General features: G+C 41.1%; 1 protein-coding gene across 2 annotated transcripts in view; it reads left to right on the top strand.

Annotated features, from left to right (window-relative positions):
• The window catches only part of fgf13a (fibroblast growth factor 13a), a 101,148-nt gene that overhangs the window by 35,043 nt on the left and 44,359 nt on the right, over window positions 1–21,746 (top strand). The window contains exon 3 of one of the 2 annotated variants that reach the window (XM_051954563.1): window positions 11,931–12,098. The exons of the other annotated variant lie outside the window; for it this stretch is intronic. Coding sequence (XP_051810523.1) covers window positions 11,931–12,098 — 168 coding nt within the window. The remainder of the gene's footprint in view (window positions 1–11,930; window positions 12,099–21,746) is intronic. 2 annotated transcript variants of the gene reach the window in all.

Raw genomic sequence — 21,746 nt, 5'->3', positions numbered from 1 at the left:
TCCCAAATCAACACAAGCAAAACGACTAAGAGATTTTGTCCCTCTCAAAATGCATCATCAGGAAACTGAGCCATCAAACACTAATCCCGTATATTTGATGATTCAGATAGCGTTGGCGTTAGCTGTTCCTAAATCTCCTCTCTCTGAATGCCTGGATTTCAATCCTTTATGTAATCCTGCATCAAGGCCAAGCTAGTTGGGACTTGGGTCAATTGGAACTGACAGTGTGTTCATCACTTGCTAATATAGCAGGAGGGTTAGCCATAATACCAATGGAATCTTTTTACTCTGGAAATTGTATTTTTATGTTATTTACTTGTATTGTATAAAGCTATTGTTAAGTCCTCTCAATTTTGTTCTTCTATGTTCTTATCGTCTTGTTAAAATAATACTGGATTTTATTGTCTATACTGATACATCGCACAGGCTGCATTTACTTGTATAAAGAAAGCTTTTAATATTATGAAGACATTATTAAAACATTCTTAAAGCATCATGTCAAACTCACATTTAAAAAATCATGAGCTAGAAACAACTTAAAAGCTCAGAGCTCGACTTGAATATTCAAACCAACACAAAATCAACAACATTGATGTTTTTAAAAGTATAAAAATATGCTAATTTAATCAAAAGGGAGATTGTTGCTAAGGAATGCTTCCCAAAGCTGATCGTTCTAGAGTCAATCAATACAACAACAACAAAAAAATATCGTGCATCGTAATGCCATGTCAGCTTTAGTAAATCCAAAGAAGTGATCGGATCAGATCAGGCAGCAGCAGAATGTGTGACAAAACAACACTGATATTTCTCCCTTTCTACTTTAAAACTAACAATCTCTTTCTTCTCATTTCCTTCTTTGCTGCTGTTTTTCCGACAAACACTGATCTGCCATTAATGAAAGACTTCAAGACTCTGCAATGTTTGCGTTTGCTGCAAATATTCAGTAAATTCTCTGTAGTGCTGAGACTCATACTAATGGCATTTTATGGTCAACCTCCTTTTCTCTGCTCCACCTCTTACTCCTGTTCTTTAAGACTGTGCACATGCCATCCGTCTCCACTTTCCTTCTCCACCCCCTCTCCCTCTGCTGCCTCTCTGAGCCGAACAACGGGAAAGTCTGTAAATATGCATTAATAAACTGAAGCGTGAGAGGTTTCAATGCCCATCTGGGATCTGATCTGGTTGGCAGGGGGCACAGGAAGAAGCTGCCCCCCATATCTGCCTTGCCAGAGACTACTGTGTTCTTGGATCAAGGACTTTTTTTGGGAAAAGTAATTAATTAAGAAGCTTGTCACAACCTGTGAAAGCTTAGTGGCGCTTAAGACTTTGCTTGGGAATTAAAAGTTTGCTGAATCTTCTGTGCCTGCATTGTTCTTTGCCTCAGTTTAATTCAACTCCATCGGTGCTTCGTGAAATCAGGCCGATATGTGAAAGAGGAGGATGTATAGAGAGAAGGATTGTGTTACATGTTCAGTGTCAGAGAGGACAGAGGTTCCTAAGCAGCTCAAGTAGGATGTGCTGACCCCACATTAACTCTCAGCAACGGATGGAAGTAAAATTGGCCTGTGCACTTAGTGAGCCGTGCACTGAGTAAGTACACAGAGAGTCGAGTTGTGGACTGTTGCTGCTGTCCTGCTACATCAGAAAACAAGTATACTGTTTCCATTTTGTAATATTATTTATTGGGGTTAGAGGAAAGCACACATTAAGTGGGTTAAAATTATTCATTAAACAACATTTGATGTGAAACTCTGATTCTAGTCCACTGCTAATGGCTGGTTTCTTACAGACCGGGTTCTACAGAGGGTTTATTGCGCATCTCTGGCAGACAGTCATGCTGGGCTTCATGATCCAGCAGTGTGGACTCACCGCCTCTCTGGCTCTGAGCTGCAGGTCTCGCACTGAGATTGACTCCTGTTATGCAACTCGCTAGACGACAGCGTTTTGTTGGCAGTGAATATTTTTTTCTAAGGCCACTATTACCACTGGACCAGTGAAGGACACAGTTGTGACTTTTGCAAACTTTAAACTTCGGTTTACACACTACTGCAGTGCCGGCTGTTTTTCTCTCACCCAGTCCGTCTTTGTCAGCTAAGGTCACATATTGTGAGCCTGTTTACTTGTGTGCTATGCGATCAAGTGGGATTTTAGAAAAGTAGAGCCCAGCTCTCCATAATACCAGCAAAGCATCTTTCCTAATCTACTACTGAATCAACAATTTGCCATTGTGGTTCATTCTTTATACTTTTGCTGAGAGTTTTATTAAAGCCTATACAGAACACATTTTTTCAGCATTAAGTAAAAGATGTGCTGCTTCACCCTCAATATACAGTCAACCAGCTTTTGCAGATAATAAACTGAGCAATGTCTGACTTCCTTTCTTGTTTCTTTAATGGTATCCTTTTTTTTTTGTTCAGTAGTTTTACGGATGTCATATTGAACAGAAGCCACTTTTTTGTTTCAGTGATTTCACATTCTGAATGGTAAACATAATTAATATTCTGGTTTTAAATATGAAGCAATGAAAAGGTGGTAACACTACAAACAACCATTTTCATTAAATTAAAATCACTACAAGGCTCCATAGCCTACTAATCACAAAATGTATGTTTTAACCGGAAAACAAGGTAAATCTGATTTTCATAGAAAACACTGCCAACTGTTCAGAATTGACTACGATGATTTCATGTAGATTGTTTTATATCCACTGTAACAGTGTCAGTCCTTCGGTAAATCTTTGCAAATCCAAGGGGGCCTCAAGCATATAGTTCACTAGTTCATAATAATTTTGTGGAGGAGGCAGTTGACACCACACGTGCTAATCGTCTTAAGCATAAAAGACGACAGATGTTTCCTATTAAAATCCCTGCTTGAAGACGAACCGAACATCATAAAATTTGTTCTCAAATGCCTTCAAACCATAGCGTGATGGACAAGGAACACGTCATTCCATCCTCGTAACCTTACTGTATAACGTTCAGCAGCGAGCACGGAGTCGACATGAATAGAACACACGAATCATACGTGACTCTGAAGCGGATTTGATAAATGATATATCATAAGCTACTTGGTGTCACTCACTGCTCAGGCTTTGTTGATCCTATTACACTTGAACCTCCTCCCACAATGTTTCAGTCTTCTTAAACTCAAAGGCCTAATGATCACCAGGCACTAGTATATGCTTTACAATCCTATTCGCTCTTGTCAGCTGTTAATTGCACTGAAAGGGATCTTTAGCATTTATCTGCACTAACAGGAGCGTTTGATCCCTGTCTGTTGACACGATATCCACGACACGTATGAATTCATGAGAGGGATGGAGGTTGTGTGTGTGTGTGAGAATGTTTTATAGGCTAATGCGTGCATTTTTATGTGTGTGTGGGCAATGTTCATGTGCTCTTTTCATGGGTTTTTGTCTTTTGTCAGCGTTTCATTCTCCTGCAGTGGCCACGTACTGTCAATTAAATAAATAAAAAATAAAAGAGAATTTTACCGTGGTAGGTCCCAGCAATTAAGTCTGACTCACTGCCATGAAAATCATTGTGCTTTTCATTGTTCTTATGCTAACAAGCTTCTTCACAAGTGTCTGCATGTTTTGTTGCATGTGCGGTGGATGTTGTCACTCGGCCATTAAAAAACCCACAACAGCATATTGACAAAAGAAGAGGAAAAAAGTGGCAGTGTGTCGTGTGTGTGTGTGTGTGTGTGTCGTGTGTGTGTGTGTGTGTGTGTGTGTGTGTGTGTGTGTGTGTGTGTGTGTGTGTGTGTGTGTGTGTGTGTGTGTGTGTGTGTGTACGCGTGTGTGTGTGTGTGTGTGTGAGTGTGTATGTATGTGTGTGTGTGTGTGTGCCAGGAAAACAGAGGGAGTGAGCGAGCTTAGACCCAAATAGTCTCTTCATATTTATTTTTCTCAACTTGGCATATTTTCAAAGCAGCTGATGAACTGCAGGAATTTAAAGCCCCATTACTAACAGTTACAAACAGTTTTCAGTGTGAAAAGGTGAAACAAGAGTAGTTTGTATTCATTTATATTTAGCATTCAGGCCTCTAAATGGAACTTCAGATAAAAGGATGAGCAGTTTCCAGTGCGGTTGCATCACGTCAGCAAAACAAAGAGAACAACCTCAGAAAAAAGCGAAAGCCAAGTATTCCTGTGGACATTAAATAATAAGTTCACGTAAACAACTCTATTTGAGGCAATGGTGGCTCAACGCTTTAGTCTCTGGGCTACTGATCCGAAGGCTGGAGGCTCAAACCCCAATGATGCTGTTGTTTGGGCCCTTGAGCAAGGCCCTTAACCCTTCCTGCTCCAGACACTCTGTACCCTGCACTATGACCATAACTAGGATATGTAAAAATTTTCACAGTGTTGTAATGTTTTATGACAAATATACATTTGCATTTGGTGAGACAATTCTAAAGTCAGAAGCGCAATTTGTTTTATTTGATTATAGATCACAAGAAGCATAGTTTTTTGTTTTTTTTAAAGAAAACTGATTGGTAAAAACATATAGTTTCTCTCTATATTATCATTGGAGTTTATTATGGAAAGTTATTTTCTGTGTCGGGCTGCACAGTGACGTAGTGGTTAGCACTTTCGCCTTGCAGCAAGAAGATCCCCGGTTTCTGCCTGGAGTTTGCATGTTCTCCCTGTGCATGCGTGGGTTTTCTCCGGGCACTCCGGCTTCCTCCCACAGTCCAAAAATATGCTGAGGTTAATTGATTATTCTAAATTGCCCGTAGGTGTGAATGTGTGTCTGATTGTCCGTCTGTATATGTAGCCCTGCGACAGACTGGCGACCTGTCCAGGGTGTCCCCTGCCTTCACCCGAGTCAGCTGGGATAGGCTCCAGCACCCCCGCGACCCTAGTGAGGATAAAGCAGTGTATAGAGAATGGATGGATGGATGGATGATCTCCAGTGCTGCTGAGTGACTTCTTTTCAGTGTGACATTGTACACATACAGTACATCCCATCCCTGACCAACCCTCCACAAACATGCTCATAGACAGATGGCATACTACATACAGTATATCTCTGACTCATCAAGGGGACTCACATGAGTGTGAGTGTGGACTACTAATCCTGAAGCTCAGGATACTGTCAGAATGAGGCGAAATGGGCTCTCTGCAAGGCCACTCTTTGATGCTGGTTCAGTACTTTTTCATATGAGTGCTGTATGCATCTATCACTGAGCCACCACCAGCAGTTTCATAACATTCACCTCTGCAGACATGCCATATTGACAGGCAAAAGTATTACTCTTGCTCTCCCCTACCTGCTCATTCCTCGATTCTGCAAGCACACCACGCAGACACATGTAGTCACAAACACCAACCAAACCTCTAATGATGGGGCTTATACTGTACTGTATGGGACAATCATTCAGAGTAGGAGTGGTTCTATTCAGAAGAGCTCCATGTCCATATTTCCCCCTCCATTATATAATCTGAATGTGCCTCCAAGGTCAGCCTCAATATGTTTGAGTATATCCCAGGTCCTGAAAACACATAAAATCTGAGTAAAGGTTACATTTATTCGTGATGGAGCTGTATCAAATTCTGTTTTTCAGTCATAGTTCAGTGGACCCCCCTTATCTGGGTGCCATGAGGTACTTCAGGTCTGAGATGAGATTGAGGATGTTGCCACTCCATACAACTTAATTTCTAAATGAATAAATAAAATGAGATAGCCAGCTGCCCTCCGAGGCAGATTCATAGCTTCCTTACATACTGTGCGTTGGCATAAATGAATTGCTTCAGCAGGGCTGGAGCCGTATTGTGCTGCATTTGAGTAATTGCCAACATTAGTGAAAATTGTTTCCCTTGTGCTCTTTTATGGATCATACCTTCTTTATACTAATGGAATTAGACCCTGACATAAGTTTGAATATACTACCCACAAGCATGCAAGCATTTATTTGAAAACATGCTTGCTGTTTTACATTTCTTTACACTTTAAAGGCATTAATAATTAAATATAAAAATATAAGTACAAAATGAAACAATATTCAAAATTTGAGTGATAAACCAAAAATGAAGGCAATGAAATTAATGTTTCATATTTATTAAATTGTCATTGCAGCAGCTATCTAGCAATCAGTGTGTTGATTACAAAAGGTGGCAACGCTTGCTCAAACATACCATATCAGACCGTAAAGGCTCTGGTTGAAACGGGAAAGAACGTAGAATAAGTAGGAGAAAGAAAAAGAGAGATAGAGAGAGTGACAAACAATGAGCTCAGAAGGATGAGAGAGCATGACTAAAAATGCAAGCTCATTCTGCGTTTCAAAGAAAACCTCAAATTCAACTCGACTTACTTTTTCTGCTGCCTGCAAGGTGACTTACAACCAAAATAAAACTATTCTTTCTTGAGATGGAGCCACGCTGAACCGAAGGCATCCCAGAAGACAATGTGCTAGATTCCGCTCCTTGTAAAACCACATTGAGGCCAGGCTATTTCTGAAACACAAACCTCAGGCTACAGACCTGTTTCTGTGCTTAATTCTGATTCTAATTTCGTGAGTATGCTATTCGTCAGGCTGTGATGAATCTGCTCTGCCTTCTTGATGTATAAAAGCCGTGACTTGAGTAAATTTCGCAAATTGCACCACATACATAAGAGTGGTTCATTTTTCTGCACTTGACAGTGCTTCAGTTGATTAAACATGCCCTTGAACCCCATTTGAACATGAGGCAGGTGGTATTTGTGAGCCTGGGTGTCACTGATGATGCTTTGTCACATTAGCTTTCCTCCTGTCCCATAAAAAACATCCACATTTGAACATAAGCACTGCATGGTCGTTGCACCTCACTTGCTTTACGCTACACACAGATAGCACATCTGCCATACTGTTGCCATAAACCCTAAACATGTCCTGTCATTGTTAAGAGGCTTTAAATAGGTGAGCAACTAACCGAAGCAAGACACACCCGACTCCCCACCTCCCCCTTCTCTATTTGTACCCATTTCTCCTTAGTATGAGATTTACTCCTGTCAGAGAGGCAAGGACATCTATTGCCGTCTGCTGAAGGTCCAGTGTGGTAGCACTAGGGCCTATAGATCACCAACTATCATGAACCTGGTTGACACCTCACTCTGAGTGGCTGGTCTGATAGAGAGTGAGGTCCCAGGCCCTGCTGCAGCATCCATCAGGCTTCCTTCAGCACCAGTATGTGCTCTTCATCAACGCCAGGGCAAGGATGAAAGTTGTAAAAGATGGTGCCCACCTCCCTCTCCAGTCATTGTCCTTGTAGCCCCGCTGTCACTCATTTTTATTGAGCTGACAATTAGCTGGCTCATTTATATTCCACTGGATGGAATTGGACATTTGTTGAAGTTTTTTTCGAGAGTCTGTTCTTCCTGGATTTCACACAGGCTCATATTTTCTACCTCATCGGCGATCCTGGTTAAGAAAACTTAAACAGGAGCAGACAGGGTTGTGAGGATGACACCAAGAAAACAGCTGCAGAATGTGTTAATGCCAGTAGGCAGTTTGAAGTTTGACTCTTTGCTGACAAAGATGTGGTTTCAGTGTGCCTTATCGCCTGCGGTGATGTAACAGAGTATTCATTCTTTCTTGAGCTTGTTTGGAAAGAAAAAAAAGAAATGGGAACAGGTTAACAGTTTTTTTTGTTGTTTTATGTGCAGTTTAAGAGGAGCAGAGTGTCTTAGCTGAATTTCACTAAATCAAATACAGTAGCAGCACCTCTGTGCCTCAGGAGCAGAGAATGGGGTCATATTCCTGGAAGGAAACTTCCATCGTCTCTGTCATTCCCAAGCACCATTAAGCTTTCAGTGCTGCTGTGGTTTCCTTGGCAAGGGATTGCGATGGATATTATGTGTTGGGTTTTCAGGATCTTTTGTTGGTGTGGAGGGTGCTAATGTAGCAGGTTACAGTATCCAGGAGTCTGAAAGAAGCACAGAGATACTGATAGGTCCTGTAGGAGAAAAGGCATGTGGTGATTAATTGCACCGGGTGAGGGATAGTTTGTGTGTTTTATGGAGTAAACACAAGAGGGAGGAAGGGAGGATTGCATCAAACAAGCATACAGGATAGTAAACTATTTCTGGTTGGCACATTAGCATTCAGGCTTCAGTTTGTCTTCAGGACCTATGGCCCAGATTACTGGCACTGCTAAAGCACTGTGGAGGTTATAGAGTGCAAAAAGTTCAGCCTTTTTATCAGAAGAACATCATTTTCACCTGATCTGTCTCTTCTGCAGTTCTCTATTGCAAGTTCAGTTATTTAAGATTCAGGTCTGGGTTCTACAGAATCATAACATACATGCTGACCTCTGGGCAAGCAACCTTCCACACTGAAAATTTCAAGTTTTGCAGAGGATTTGGATCGTGCGGTAAGGCAGCTCGGTTTTTTCAGTGGAGTATCCATTTTATTGACAGTGCTCATTTCCGTACATGCAAATGTTGCATCAAAACAATTCCACTCATTAGTATTTTGAGCAAACGACGATGTCACGTCCTTTCTTATTTCACCTATAACAAAACGATAGAGTGGTGCATCCAGACCTTGATGTTTAAGAAACAGATAAAAATGTTGGTGGAATTTCGACAGCAATCATATTTTTCCCTTTCCATGTTTTCTCAAGACAGCTTTGAATAATGTTACTTTAATAGTGAATGTGTTGGTTTTTGTCAATAAAGAGCAGAAGTTTGCTGACTTTTTCTGCCCACTCAAGTCAGATTGATATTCAGTAGGTCAGTGTAGTCAAACTATTCCAAGATTCATTCATAAAAAATACAGTAGTGTGCAGAAGTTACCAAAAGTAGAGTGAGGTTGGCTTTCTTAGTAATTTAGAGGCAGGTTGTTCTTCGTTATCGTGGAAGCCAAAGGTCTTCAGTGTATTTATTCTGTCACAGCATCTTGTCTCATCATGTAATCCCAGACTGACTCTACAGAGTTGCAGCCCTTTCTCAGAAAAATCACCTTCCTATACAACTAAACCTCATTTACATTTACGTTTTAAAAGAGATATATTTTGTCCAAAACTAGTAGTAAGTAAATGCCAGTACAACATACTTCCATACTTCCACGCTGAAAAGAGCCAGAAAGCTTTCATTACGGAGGTGGAGCCATAAGTGTGTTTGCCTTAAAATGTAATTGAGGGTGCAGCTTAATTGTACAGGAACATAGTGTTTTATTACACAGTGCTTATTGAGATCAGGGCTCTGTGGGGGGAAAATTACCTGTTGTAGAACTCAGTGTTCTTTGTGACTAAAAGACCGTGTTTCAGGTTGTTGCTATGCTGCAAAATAAATCTGAGACCTTTCAGATGGATGGTGTTGTCTGATAAGAATCTAAACACCTGAAGTCTGTAAAATGTTTGCACAATATATTTACATATGGTACATCGAGGACTGAGATCATGTTTAGACGTCTAAACCCAATTTATTTGCTCTTCTCACAGTTGTACTCAATGTGGGCTCATTTTTAACTAGAATATAAAGTCCTGCACCTCCCAGAAGACGGCACAACCATCACTAGGATTAGAGAGAACTCAGAAATGTCTTCTGCAGTTTGACACAGTTACACATGAAGTCTTTTTTTTTTCATTATTTGCTGGCTTAACTAGAATCAGTACCTACAATTTTTTCCAAGTTCACAGAAGTATTGCCAATATTGGAGAAAAGTAATCTACATAAAACTGATATTTTGCTGGGTGCATTTTTACTATGTTCATCTTTGCTCTGTGTAAACCCAGTCAGCATCTCTCAATTGTTGTCATGTGACTTCATCATTCATGTAAAGTTTTTAGCTTTTTTTTTAAAAAACAAATATCATTAAAACAGATACTTTAATTTTGTTGAATTCTTAAAGAGGATGTAAAATAAATTGATTTTAATCTAATATCATGATTTATTGCTTTATTTGGCTATTTTTCCTGAACGTTATGTCACACACATCATGTTCACAGAACTTTAGTTGAAAATTTGACAATCCTGTCTTTTTTCTTTACATATAAAACAGAGACAGAGGAGGCTTTGGATTTCAGTGGTTAATAATTGCTTTAAGATATCTTATTTCCAAACAGTGGAGTTTGCATGTTCTCTCTGTGCATGCATGGGTTTTCTCCGGGTACTCCAGCTTCTTCCCACAGTCCAAAAATATGCTGAAGTTAATTGATTACTCTAAATTGCCCGTAGGTGTGAATGTGATTGTTTGTCTGTATATGTAGCCCTGTGACAGACTGGCGACCTGTCCAGGGTGTCCCCTGCCTTCGCCCGAGTCAGCTGAGATAGGCTCCAGCACCCCTGCGACCCAAGTGAGGATAAAGCGGTGTATAGAGAACGGATGGATGGATTCCCAAACAGCATTTGTCACTGTCAAGCTTTTTCTATACATTTGTGTGTACACATAGTGTCCAGTAGCTCCTAGATCTACATGAAAAAGCAATACTAACTTGGATCCCTGTGACGCTTCTACGATTTGTTGGCAGTTTTTTTTTAACTGTATTTTGTTTGTGTTTTAGTCACAAAGACAGAGCATGTGTGCTTCTTGATCTTTTTTATGTGAAGAAGACACTGTGCTCCCTGTGTAAAAATACAACAGCACTGAAGTCAGTGTGTGGTAGGTGTCTGTGTATGTAATGTTTTAGTTTATATTTAGTAGCTTAGTGTGATTTTCCAGGAGTAGAAACTAAGGCAGCGCTGTGTTCCATTCATGTTTCAGACCTCTGAATACGGCAGACCAAAGTTTACATGCAGTACAAGTTTGTGATATTATCGGAGCATGAGAGGAGTTGATATCAGGTCATCATAAATAACTATATGCATGGGGAAAAGAGTTGTGTGTATATTTTTAATATCATTCATGATGGCATATTTCTGGGGAGCTAAATTGTACTGAAAATTGAAAATAATTATGTTGGTCACACATGTCATGAATAAAAGAGGGATTAAGCATTGTAGTGGTTTGATAGAGGCCACTGATTACCAGTCTTCGCTATAGTCATTTTCATTAAGTCATAAATGTGTCAGAGAGAGGCATGGCACTCAAATCCATTAGGAAAAGAAGATACAGTTTATTTGGGCTGATTCGCTTGTAGCTAATCCATCAACACAGAGAAAATAGGTCAATGATCGAAGCCAAGCAGGGACTGTGCCCAGAAGAGGACAGATGCAAATAGGTCCAACACATACAGACAGAAAGAAACACCGGGATTTTCACAGGATCTCAGAATTCCTATAGACAAACGCAGAGCGATGTTATAGAAGCTAGCGTCGCTTACAGTAAGCATGACTTCATGAAAGCAAATCTTTCCTGCTCCAGTGTGACCTGGAGGCCTGTGCATGTGTTTGCATCTGCTTGCCTACTCATACAGTAAACTGGGTGGATATGTGGTGAACAGAGGAGCCACAATCACCACCTGACCTGAGTTTCAGTTACCTGGAATGTTCAGTAGAAGACTGCACGCCTGCCTTGCAATCCCGCAACTTTATACTCCTCTACCAGCTATACTATCACCTCATTTAAGTGCAGCATCTCCTGGTTTAGTGCCTGCTAAAAGCCTGCCATAACACCGATGTTGAACAATTGTTCTTTTTTCCCTTTATCGTTTCTTTGTGTTATTTTAACACTTTTCCTTTTCAGCTTCCAAGGACATTTTTAAAGGAGCCCCCACTGTTTATAATTTGGTTTTCTTTAATTTGAGTTGTTTTTAGTGTTCTTGATCTGAGCCTGTCTATTTATTTCTTATTCTCTTTGGTCCTCCTCTAGTCTCTCTCTCTCCCTGCTCTCTCTGTCAGTATGTGCTATAGTACCGTTATTTAAAGCTATTGCTGTTGCCAATGTTTGATGTGTTTTGATTTGCCCGTGTTTTAGCCTTGTGGTTTTGCTGTTGTTGTTTTTCTTTTGTTTTCTGTGTGGTGAGCTTTCTAACCCCAGTTCATTCTGTTATGGCACCACCGCAGTCCAGGATGACGCTGCCCCAGGTACCCAGGAGTACATTATGTTACGGCAGGACTCCATCCACTCTGCGGATATAAGGAGTAAAGGGTCCCCCTTTCGTGCTAAGTGTCACGAAATCTTCTGCTGCCCGCTGAAGCAAGCTGTCCACAAAGAGAGCGCAGAGCCCGAAGGTTTGTTCGCACCCCCTCCTTGTTTTGATTTGCTGATGCTCCTCATCTCTCCCTGCCCACTCTCGTCTTGTTTTCCCCCCTCTCTCATATTCTGTGTGAACTGATAGTTCTCCGCCCCTCCGAACTAAGTTCTCTTTCATTCCTGTCCCATTTTTAGAGAGCATCTGGTATGCTTCTGCCCCTTTCCAGCATGTGTGTGTCAGTGCACGAATGCAAGTGTGAGTGCTTGTGTGTGTGAGCATGGTGCAGGACTGGGGAATGCTTCCCTGCAAAGAACGGGTAGGACGGCGTCTCTCCATGGGCTTAGTCCAGAGCAGTGTGTTTGTATGACTGTGTGACTGTGTGTGTGCGTGTCTGCCTGCATACCCCTCATGTTGAACTGAGGAGCATAGCATCTGTAGCTCCTGCCCACCCCTCCCTACCCCGAACCATTAACTCGGTCATTGCCACCCTGAGGCGCATGCACAGACCAAAACAAAGCGCAAAAAGAAAAGGGGTTATAGATGGCGGCAGCTGCTGCCCTAATGAGTTCAATGACTAGGCAATTTCAGGATGTGCTTTCACCTTAGCTGGCCTCATTGAATAAAAAAGACAAAACTCTTTTATCTTCCTGTCCAGAAGATTATGTATTATATTCATGACTAAAGAGTGATCTGCTCAGCTCCAGATTGCAAGTCAGCAAACCCCGTCCTGTTCCCTTTGCTTCCTCTGCTTCTGCCTGTGGCTCTCTGGTCTTGGTGGCTGCAGCCTGCCCACTGCTTAATTCCTTCCTTATCTCCTTCCTTCTCTCCCTACCTAATATTAGTTTCCCTCCTTCACCTTCCCCCCACCTATGTTTCCTTCTCCCGCTTTAGTGGTTGCAGCAGCATGAAAATATAGCTGCATACTGTTTATGCTAGTGGCCTTTGTCCACTTAAGACATGCAGTAAAATGAAAAAATAGAAAACTTTTGTACTCCAAGCATGCTACCATACCCTGCTCTGTCTGGCACTCAGGCTCTTTGACAACCTCATTTATCATCTGTCCCGCAATAGAGTGCTAAGATTGTAGATATTGCTTTCCTTTGCAGACTTCCTGATAGGTAAGAGATGAACTCTCTCACTACTGATATGTTTTCTGCAATGTTTTGGTCTGTCTTCTGCTGTATCTGAAAGTTTCCCTGCTCTTAGATGTGAGTTAACCTGTTGATAGTTTTCTTTTCACCCGCTGAAGGAGTCGAGCACATGTACTTGCCCTTGTGAGGAAAGAGAGGGAGGGAGAGTGAGATAAAGCAGTGGTATACTAGCAGAGGTCTGGCTAGAGAAGTACAGATGTATTATTCAGTTTGTCTGCAGCTCCAGTTGGACGTGACTGAATTTACAAAGGAAGGAGGGGAGACTACAGCTGTTACGTAAGTGCTTCATGAAGATGTCATTAATGCTGATGCAAATGGAAACTGTATTAGAGCCTTTGTGGAGCAGGAAACACAGACACACAGTGTCGAATGGTCTGTTAATATAGTTGCCACAAGGAGTAACAAACACATTAAAAAACTAACACACTCGGGGAGACGGTGATATATTTGCATATACCTCAGAAAACTTCGAAAAAGTGGTGCCTTTGTTGATGTAAGTTTGCATACTTTGAGAGATTTAAGCGGGAATGTTGGCTTTGTCACTCTGTTACCATGGCAACAACATTCCAACTCCTTTGTGTTGCACCTACTAATGATTTTCACTGATTCTAGAATAGTTTGCTATAAAAATAGTTCAATGGTAGCCTAGCTGCGCTAGACCCAGGTCTGAAGACGCAAGGATCTAGGAACTCTCGACAGGGAGGGAGGCGGGCTAAAAGGTTGTCTTTCAAATCACTCTGCAGCAATTGGGTAGGTATACAACCAATCAGCGCAACAAATAGGCTGACGTAGTTCCTAGAGTGCCGGAAATCAGAGGATGCGGGAGTTCGGTGAAGCCTTATTTATACAGTCAATGGGGGAAGCTCAAGTATGTTACAGACATGTTAACAGAAAGATTATTCAGAGTCGGTGCTAATGGAGCTCAACAACTGTTGTCGACCCTGAAAGAGAATTAAATTAATTGCCGTGGGTTGTCTAGCGCGGCTAGGCTAGTTGTTTCCGGTTGTTTCTGTCAGAATCGTCGCGCCTCTGTCGTCACTTCGTTACGCCCGCCTTCTGACTCTACACTTCATGGTGATTCGTCGGCCAGTTTTAGGAGCATCCAACCTCGAGGCTTACCGAGGGTAACTAGACCGACCCTGGCAGAGAATTAAATTCGTTGCCGTGGGTTGTCTAGCGCGGCTAGGCTAGTTCAACGGAGCTTGGAAGTCAGAAATGGGTTGGTTGTCTGTTTTCCCCATATGGTGAGATTACAGCAGGGACAGATTAATGGTGGCTGTTACACTAAGTAGTGAAAACAAAAGTGTCACTGAGAAGCTGGAGTGGATGTGCAGTTGGTGGATTGTTGACACCTGTTCTGAAAGGTATGAACACTGAGCTCCATTAAGCAGCTTTGAAAGAGACAGCAGCCTCCTAAATCTCTAATTCTTCTGATCCCAGTGCTGCACTGAAGAGGCCGATACAGAGAGCCAGATATTGGTTTCACATGTCCAGAGATATGCTTGACAGAGTAACACGTCGGCAGCACGTGGATAGACTGTAGCACCTCGGAGGATGAGTTCAAATCATATCAGTTCATCTCTGCTGAGCTGCAGGGAGCATAAAGACACATGTTCACCTCAGGCCAAGAGCTTCGGACGTTTCCTCCATCCTCAAGCCTGTGTCTACCTGCTGTCAATCCCACAGTTTGCTTTCTGGCATAGTCTGTCTCACTACTTCCTGATTCATTTTTCTCTTCATTCTCAAATCCTCCTCTCAGTTTCCTCTGCTTATGTTTCTGTCTTTGGCTCTGTTCTATTTCTCTTTAGCAGAAACAAAAGGCAGTGCCTGGGAGGCAGATCTGTGTAAATATCCATCTATAATTCAAACGGCTGCAAGACTTTGTGTTTATAGTTCCAGGCTACACAGACAGACAACTATTCTTATAGAGATGTAAACACAGAAACAGAAGGCTTATGTAGGATGTCTGATATTTAGAGGAGATATACTCAGGGGAATATTTCTACTTGAATTAAGCTATATTGTGCACTTGTAGCCTTAAATTTGAATCCTCACTTTCAATTTCAGATATCTTGACCTCCTCTGCACTGACTTGAAGGCTTTCGTGGCAGACACAAGAGGAAGTTTGTCTCACAGTAACTGGGTTTAGATTACAGGAGTTTTAAAATGCTAAACCACTTAGAAATTTGACTGCATTGCAGAAATAAAATCGCTCTGTGGAAAAATATATTTGAAGGTTTATCTGAAGCTAATACGAGGCCTCAGCAGTCTGTCAACTCATCTGGGTATCTCCCAAAGTTGCACTCCTTCCCATATAAAATTACAAGAACACAACATTTTTTTTTCTTTCTTGATCTGTAACAGACAGATAGAAACATAAAAAGAACTTAAGAAAATAAGATATCTACTTGATTTAATTGAATCGCATGGTTGAACATCACATTAGTTTCAGATCATGACGAATTTTGCACAGAATTTTGTTGGAAACATCCTGTTAATGACCACTATTAACAGTTAGGTTAATTACATCAAGCTCAGCTAGTTTAAACGCCTATTTGAAAGTCAACATTGTTTAAAATATGACTTGAATATTGAGAACATTTCCTTAAAAGGCTCAGGTCATAGTTTTTTGTTCGATCCTTCATCTGCAAATCACATATGACTCACAATTTTGTTACACAATAACCTGTTATGTTGACTTCTGACCCTTTGGGCAGCGTTTAGTTTCTATCCTTTTATTGTAGATATTTGAACTTCAGCTAATTTTATCCGCCGATTAGCTTATTTTGTTGTTAACCAACAGTGAGCTCAGAAAGAAAGTAGCTAAATCAGTAATGTGATGCGTCACATAGAGACAGAATGAGGTCCTGCACCTGTGTTGCTCAGCATTCAGGCCACTATCTAATCTGTTTCAGCCTTATTGACAAAATAATTCATCTCTTGTCCACTCAGCCAAGAAAATGTAAGTAGAGGTGCAAGAGGAATGAGTAGTAGCACCATTAATTTTCCACATCCAAAGTAAAATGCATGGCCGTGACTCACCGCAAAGTTGACACGGTGCAATTACATTTCAGGAGGATAGTGTTGCTGCTTATACCAAAGCATCCTGTTGTGGTGTGTCGCCGGTTCCTGCACATTTTCTGCAATGTTGACAAGACACAAAACATGTAGCCACAGGATGCATTCATACTGCAACAGTAGCTAGTTTAGTTTTCTTTCTTTCCCCTGCCGTCTGTCGTTCTGCACGAAAGCAACAACTCTGTTTGTCTAAGTCGATACATAAATAGCCTATGCATGAATAAATCATGTGTATGATAATGTGATTTGGTGCCTAGAGAGAGCAGGCTAGCAAGAAAGTGTCAATGTCACATCAGCACTGTACGTTCTGCTGTGCTTACCTGACCACTCAGGTCATCTGTAAGAGCATGAGTGTGAAGTTTTGCATTATATAAAACTTCTGCTTGTGTCTTTAGTTAAGTCCAGATGGACAGAGAGTGCACCTGAAGTATAAACTTTTATTTCTTTTAGCAGACAACAACAAGATGAATGCAAATTAAAGCCACAATAAGACCAATCTGACTAATCCCACATGTATGAAGGAGTTTTATTCTACATTGCAAATTTATATTAAAGTGTTGGAGCAAAGTCTATTACAAAATGCTAACGAGAAGCAGAATGCATGTTCTATTGGTGTGAGACATATTTCCATCTGTAAGCACAAAGTAGTTAGCAGCTTACTGCATAAGTCAACAGAAGCACATATTTCCATTTCCATATTTTCTCAGATTTGGACAGAAATGCTGAGTCAGTGTTCATTTCTGACTCCTCTGAGGCTTAAACTAAAAGCAGGAGCAAACAGCAGGAGTGGGTGTGCATGACAACATTAACAAGAAACTACTCTGGAGACCGACAGAGAAATGAAGCAGAGTCAAGTTGCCTGGCTTATTACATTCCATCATTGTCTATTTAATTAACACTTCTCCCTTATTTGCCTGCACACCTCGGGTCCTCTCCTCATGGCAAATTTAGCAACAGCCACACAAAGTGATATAAAGGAGCCAGCGACTGAGAGTGTGCTGTTCAGAAATATAGTGCACTGGTCCGGTATGACTGAATTTACATGTCCTGCATACTACATGTATACGCACCATGTCATACTACAAATACTGTAGATCTGCACCGTGCTAGCCACAGTGTGAGAAAGATTATTTTGAACTTGTAGCGTCATATATTTGAAAAAAATCTCTCTTAAATGAACCCGAACTGTCAAATGCTCTCCATAAACTGCACAGCGCTCTCATAAATATAGTACATGCAGCAAATGATCTCCCTTATCACGATTTTTCCATCATTTGCATACAGCTTGTCACTTAAGAAGGCTGCAGAGACTGGGAGGAAAAGCGGAAGAGAGCAGAATGCATCTTTAACCAGACTATATTATATGTTATATTTTCTCATTGCTTCTTTTCAGGCTACTTTTAATTTAAAAAAAAACACTCGCTAAATGTTAATTCATTACATCAATATAATCATATTTATAACACCCCAGGCAACAAAAACATGCTTACATGGAACATGTTGTTCTATATTCCACATCGCAGCCCGTGTATTTTATCCCTCATGTTCACATTAGCAGCTTTCCTGATGTAGATAGTCTCCATCACTCCCACTGCCTGACTCAGACCTGACGGACCTTCACCCAGCTTGACACTAAAATCCCAGCTTATGCCACTAATGGACTTGTTGTATTGTTTTTATTCGGTAAAAGTCCTCATACAACTACAGTCTGGTTCTAAATCTGAGCTAAACAATCAGTGGAGAAGTCAGGGTAAAGTAACTGTGACACAAGCAGCGTGTAACTTTTCCCCAGAGTAAACAAACGTTAAGCTATTTAATTGGGGTAATGAGGCACACTGCTGAGTCAGCACAACATTAATAGGAGGCTAGCAAAGTGGCTCCTGACAGCTGCCAGGATGCAGATTACAGGTATACACACATTACTGTCACTTACTGGGGAGAAGAAGAGACTGAAGTAATGCATTAACGGTTAAAAAAAAAGAGCTGCATCCTGTTTTCAAGAAGCATAAAATCATATTCTTTCTATTTATACCCTCACTTGCAATGACTCCTGGTTGGTGAAAGTTTCAGTTCTGGCATCTTTTAGCTACTTTGGTGTCCTTATAGCTTATCCACAACACCTGCCCTCATACCCAGCCCTCTTTCCAAATGCTTGTCTTAATACTTTAAATAATAAACAGGCCAGATCTCGGTTTGTGAATTTAACATCGCATCATTAATCATTTCTTTAACAGCTCCAGAATGGAGAACGTCAATGTGTTGCTCAATAGTGGACAAACAAATCAAACTAAATAATCGGAATTTAGTTGCTGTATTCATGCATCCCTAATTCCATTGGGATTAAGTGTATCTGAAGGTCAATTTTTCTCAGCAGCATAGTTATAGAATTGTATGCCACTTTCAGGTGCTGATTCTGACCGAGTGACAGGTGCTGCCAGACCAGTCGGAAGCCATTACAAATTGCAAACCTTTTTTTTAATATTAATATTTCTAGAGAAAGACAAAAAATACAAGTAGACCCGCATATTGGCTTGTTTGGGAGAAAAGAAACATTCAGTGTACATTTAATAAAAAATGGTTACATGGAAATCTTGGAGGTTTAACTTTCTGGCTTTACTTTACCAATATTTCCCCACTACTGTCTGGTAGCTCACATGACACCAGTCCTCGTCAATAGGCTCCACACTATACTGTGTACTGTATTTGGTCCTCTGCCAACACTGCAGCATGCCACTGCTAGTTATTCAACAGCTTGTTCCTCTTCCCAAGTCACAACACAGACATTCACTGGCAGAGACTGCCCCCTCTTCATTTCCTTTAGTGTTTACTCTTGAGGCTTAAACAAAATGGATGTGTATTCTGTGCACTTAATTGTGAGACAAAAAGCAGCAATCAAAAAAATATATATCAGAAATTCAACTATTTTCTGATTTATTTTGATGGCATTAAGTTGCTTGTTTTAGCAAATTTTCTGCATCCTGTTGATGCGTATTAGAAACAAGACCTCATCCAGGCACTTTTCTATAGGTCAGTCATAGGAATAGCAAAGATCTGATTGAGATCAGTTATATTCTGCATCACTATTGCTTAGTTTGCTCAGCAGAGGAACCATAATGTCTCATTTTTTAAACTGAGATGTCCTACTCACAAAAAAAGAAACAGTAGTAGTAGCCAGATTTAAGGAGTCCTGTGTTTGTTGACATTATGTGTGTTGGCCAAAAAATGTAGTTTTTCTCCATCTGCATCAAAAGTCCATCATTAGTCTGTCACTGCTCCCCAGTTCAGACAATAGACTGAATCCTGAGTAACACAACTACATTGTCACAGTTTCCTTACTACTGTATTCAGTAATTACTGACAGTTGAGCCATGTTTGTTGGATCTGTTCCAACGAGAATGGTGGTTGATAAAAAATATTCATCAAACCAGATCCCACTGGAATCCCTGTGCTAGCTGGTATGAAACAGTGAGTGAACTCACTTGTGGAGCCCTAATGACACCAATAACTGTCAGAAAGACACTAATAACTCCACTGTGACCATTTAACATTTTAAACGCTCCTTAGAGCTCCTGATTTCTGTGCAGGCAACACCAGAACTGTCTGACCACCACGTGGGCGAAGCCAGCTTGGCTCTGACACATGCAGACAGTTGGAGGGTCATCTTGGGAGCTGGCAGGGTTATGTAAAACCCTTACATTTTCATCTCAGGGGAAACCAAGTAATGTGCCGCCCTGCCAGCCAAGGCTAATGTTGGCTCGGATTCAAACAGGCACCCAATTTTTCCCATCATGTCGCCTGCCAGCCCCCGAGACGACTTGGCTACTCCAGGGAGCCAGACGAAACCAAGATTAAAAACTAGAAAAGTTGCGCTGTCCTCCACATACAGAGCGTGTACTGTACGCTGATGCTGCCAAATGCTACAGAAAAGTTGCTAAGCTGACATTCAAGAACATTTAGTCAAGAGTGGGATCGGAATTGAAACAGTAGTGTTAAATGCTGTGCCAGCCAGACATTCTTTCTTTCCCACTCCTGTCTCCCTTTTTGGGTTGTATTTTTATGTGCTGCACAAGAGACAGATTTTTGTTTACTTCCTTTTCAATGGTGGTTAAACGTCTGGAAAGTGTCCAGGGTATTCCACAGTTGCCTTATCTAATTTAATGCCGACTCAGTGATGTGTATGCTCTGCAATCTCCTCCTCAACTTTGCAACAGCAACTACAGAAAAAGGAAAACAGCTAAAAGAGCCAAGTTATATATTCAGTGATTATGATAATATATCATATTGCCTGTTTGCGTTGGCATTTTGCACCTCTGCTTGTGATTCATATGTGATTGTTTGCTTAACCCTCCATAGCTCTTTGAAATCAGGGTTTGCATAAGTATCACAGCATGAATTCATCCCATTTTTAAATGAACTATATGTCAAAAAAGATAGATTTCAAACAGGAAAAGCTAATTTTTCACAATAAAAGCTTCAGTGGTGCACTAAATAATGCAGAGCAGCCTCCTAAAACATCGTAACTGTCAAAGTCTTTGTAAAATAAGTTAGATAATAAACAGTTAGATAATAAAAATAAAAGTTTCGCAGTGTCTGAAAAAGCCTTTTCTTCTCCAGTTGGTTGTCCTCTTCTCTTCTCCAGCTCCCTCCAGCATGATTTTCTGTTCACTAAGGTGTACAGTGCTTCTCCATTACCTTCTGTGGCTGTTTTTTGTATGACTCCTGATACAAGTAACTCAATTGGCCTGTATGGCGTGACGTGCCCTTTACTTTAACAAGCTCCATCAAGGTGTAGAGCGCCTGTGTCGCACATGGCCTCGTTCTTCCTCACCTTCCCTGCCGCGCATACAAAACACACATCCTCAGTCGGGTGCCTTGAATCAGTATGCCAAGAACTGGAGGCCCGCGAGTCATTATCATAGACTGAAATCTAATTTTACAGCACGCATACAAGCAATCAAGCGGGACAGGCCGGTGCACTGGGCTGAATAAACGACAACACAGAGGTGTTGCATTTGTGTGGCTGTGCTGTACCTCAGCCGTAAATTGCTAGTGAATGTAAGCTGCCATGCAAACACATACATGCACACAATGAGTCAAGTGAAGGCAGATTTTATAAATTCTACCAATGAGCAGTCATGCGTGCATTGTCCAGCTTAGACAGCATCCATGGATCTCTCTGCTAAATGCTTCCCAAAAGCTTCCTCCTGACCTCAGTGCATTCTGCTGTCACCTCATTCTCCTGTTTTTTTCCCCCTCCAAACCATATTATATGGCACCAAGCCCCTTAATTATCAGTACCCAAAACACAGCACATCTCTCATTTTCCTATTAGAAGAATAGCCTGAATGAATTTATCTGATCTACATTTTTGAGTTTTGTTCAACTGTGTTTGTGTGTGTTTGTCGGGGCCTACGGCCTTATGGCAGCCATTAGTGTTAGCGTGCTAATCCACTGAC

Source organism: Acanthochromis polyacanthus, chromosome 10, assembly GCF_021347895.1.
Source record: "Acanthochromis polyacanthus isolate Apoly-LR-REF ecotype Palm Island chromosome 10, KAUST_Apoly_ChrSc, whole genome shotgun sequence".
Taxonomy (NCBI): Eukaryota; Metazoa; Chordata; class Actinopteri; family Pomacentridae; genus Acanthochromis; species Acanthochromis polyacanthus.
Note: the sequence above shows the minus strand (reverse complement) of the source record. Positions and strands in the feature narration are given on the sequence as shown.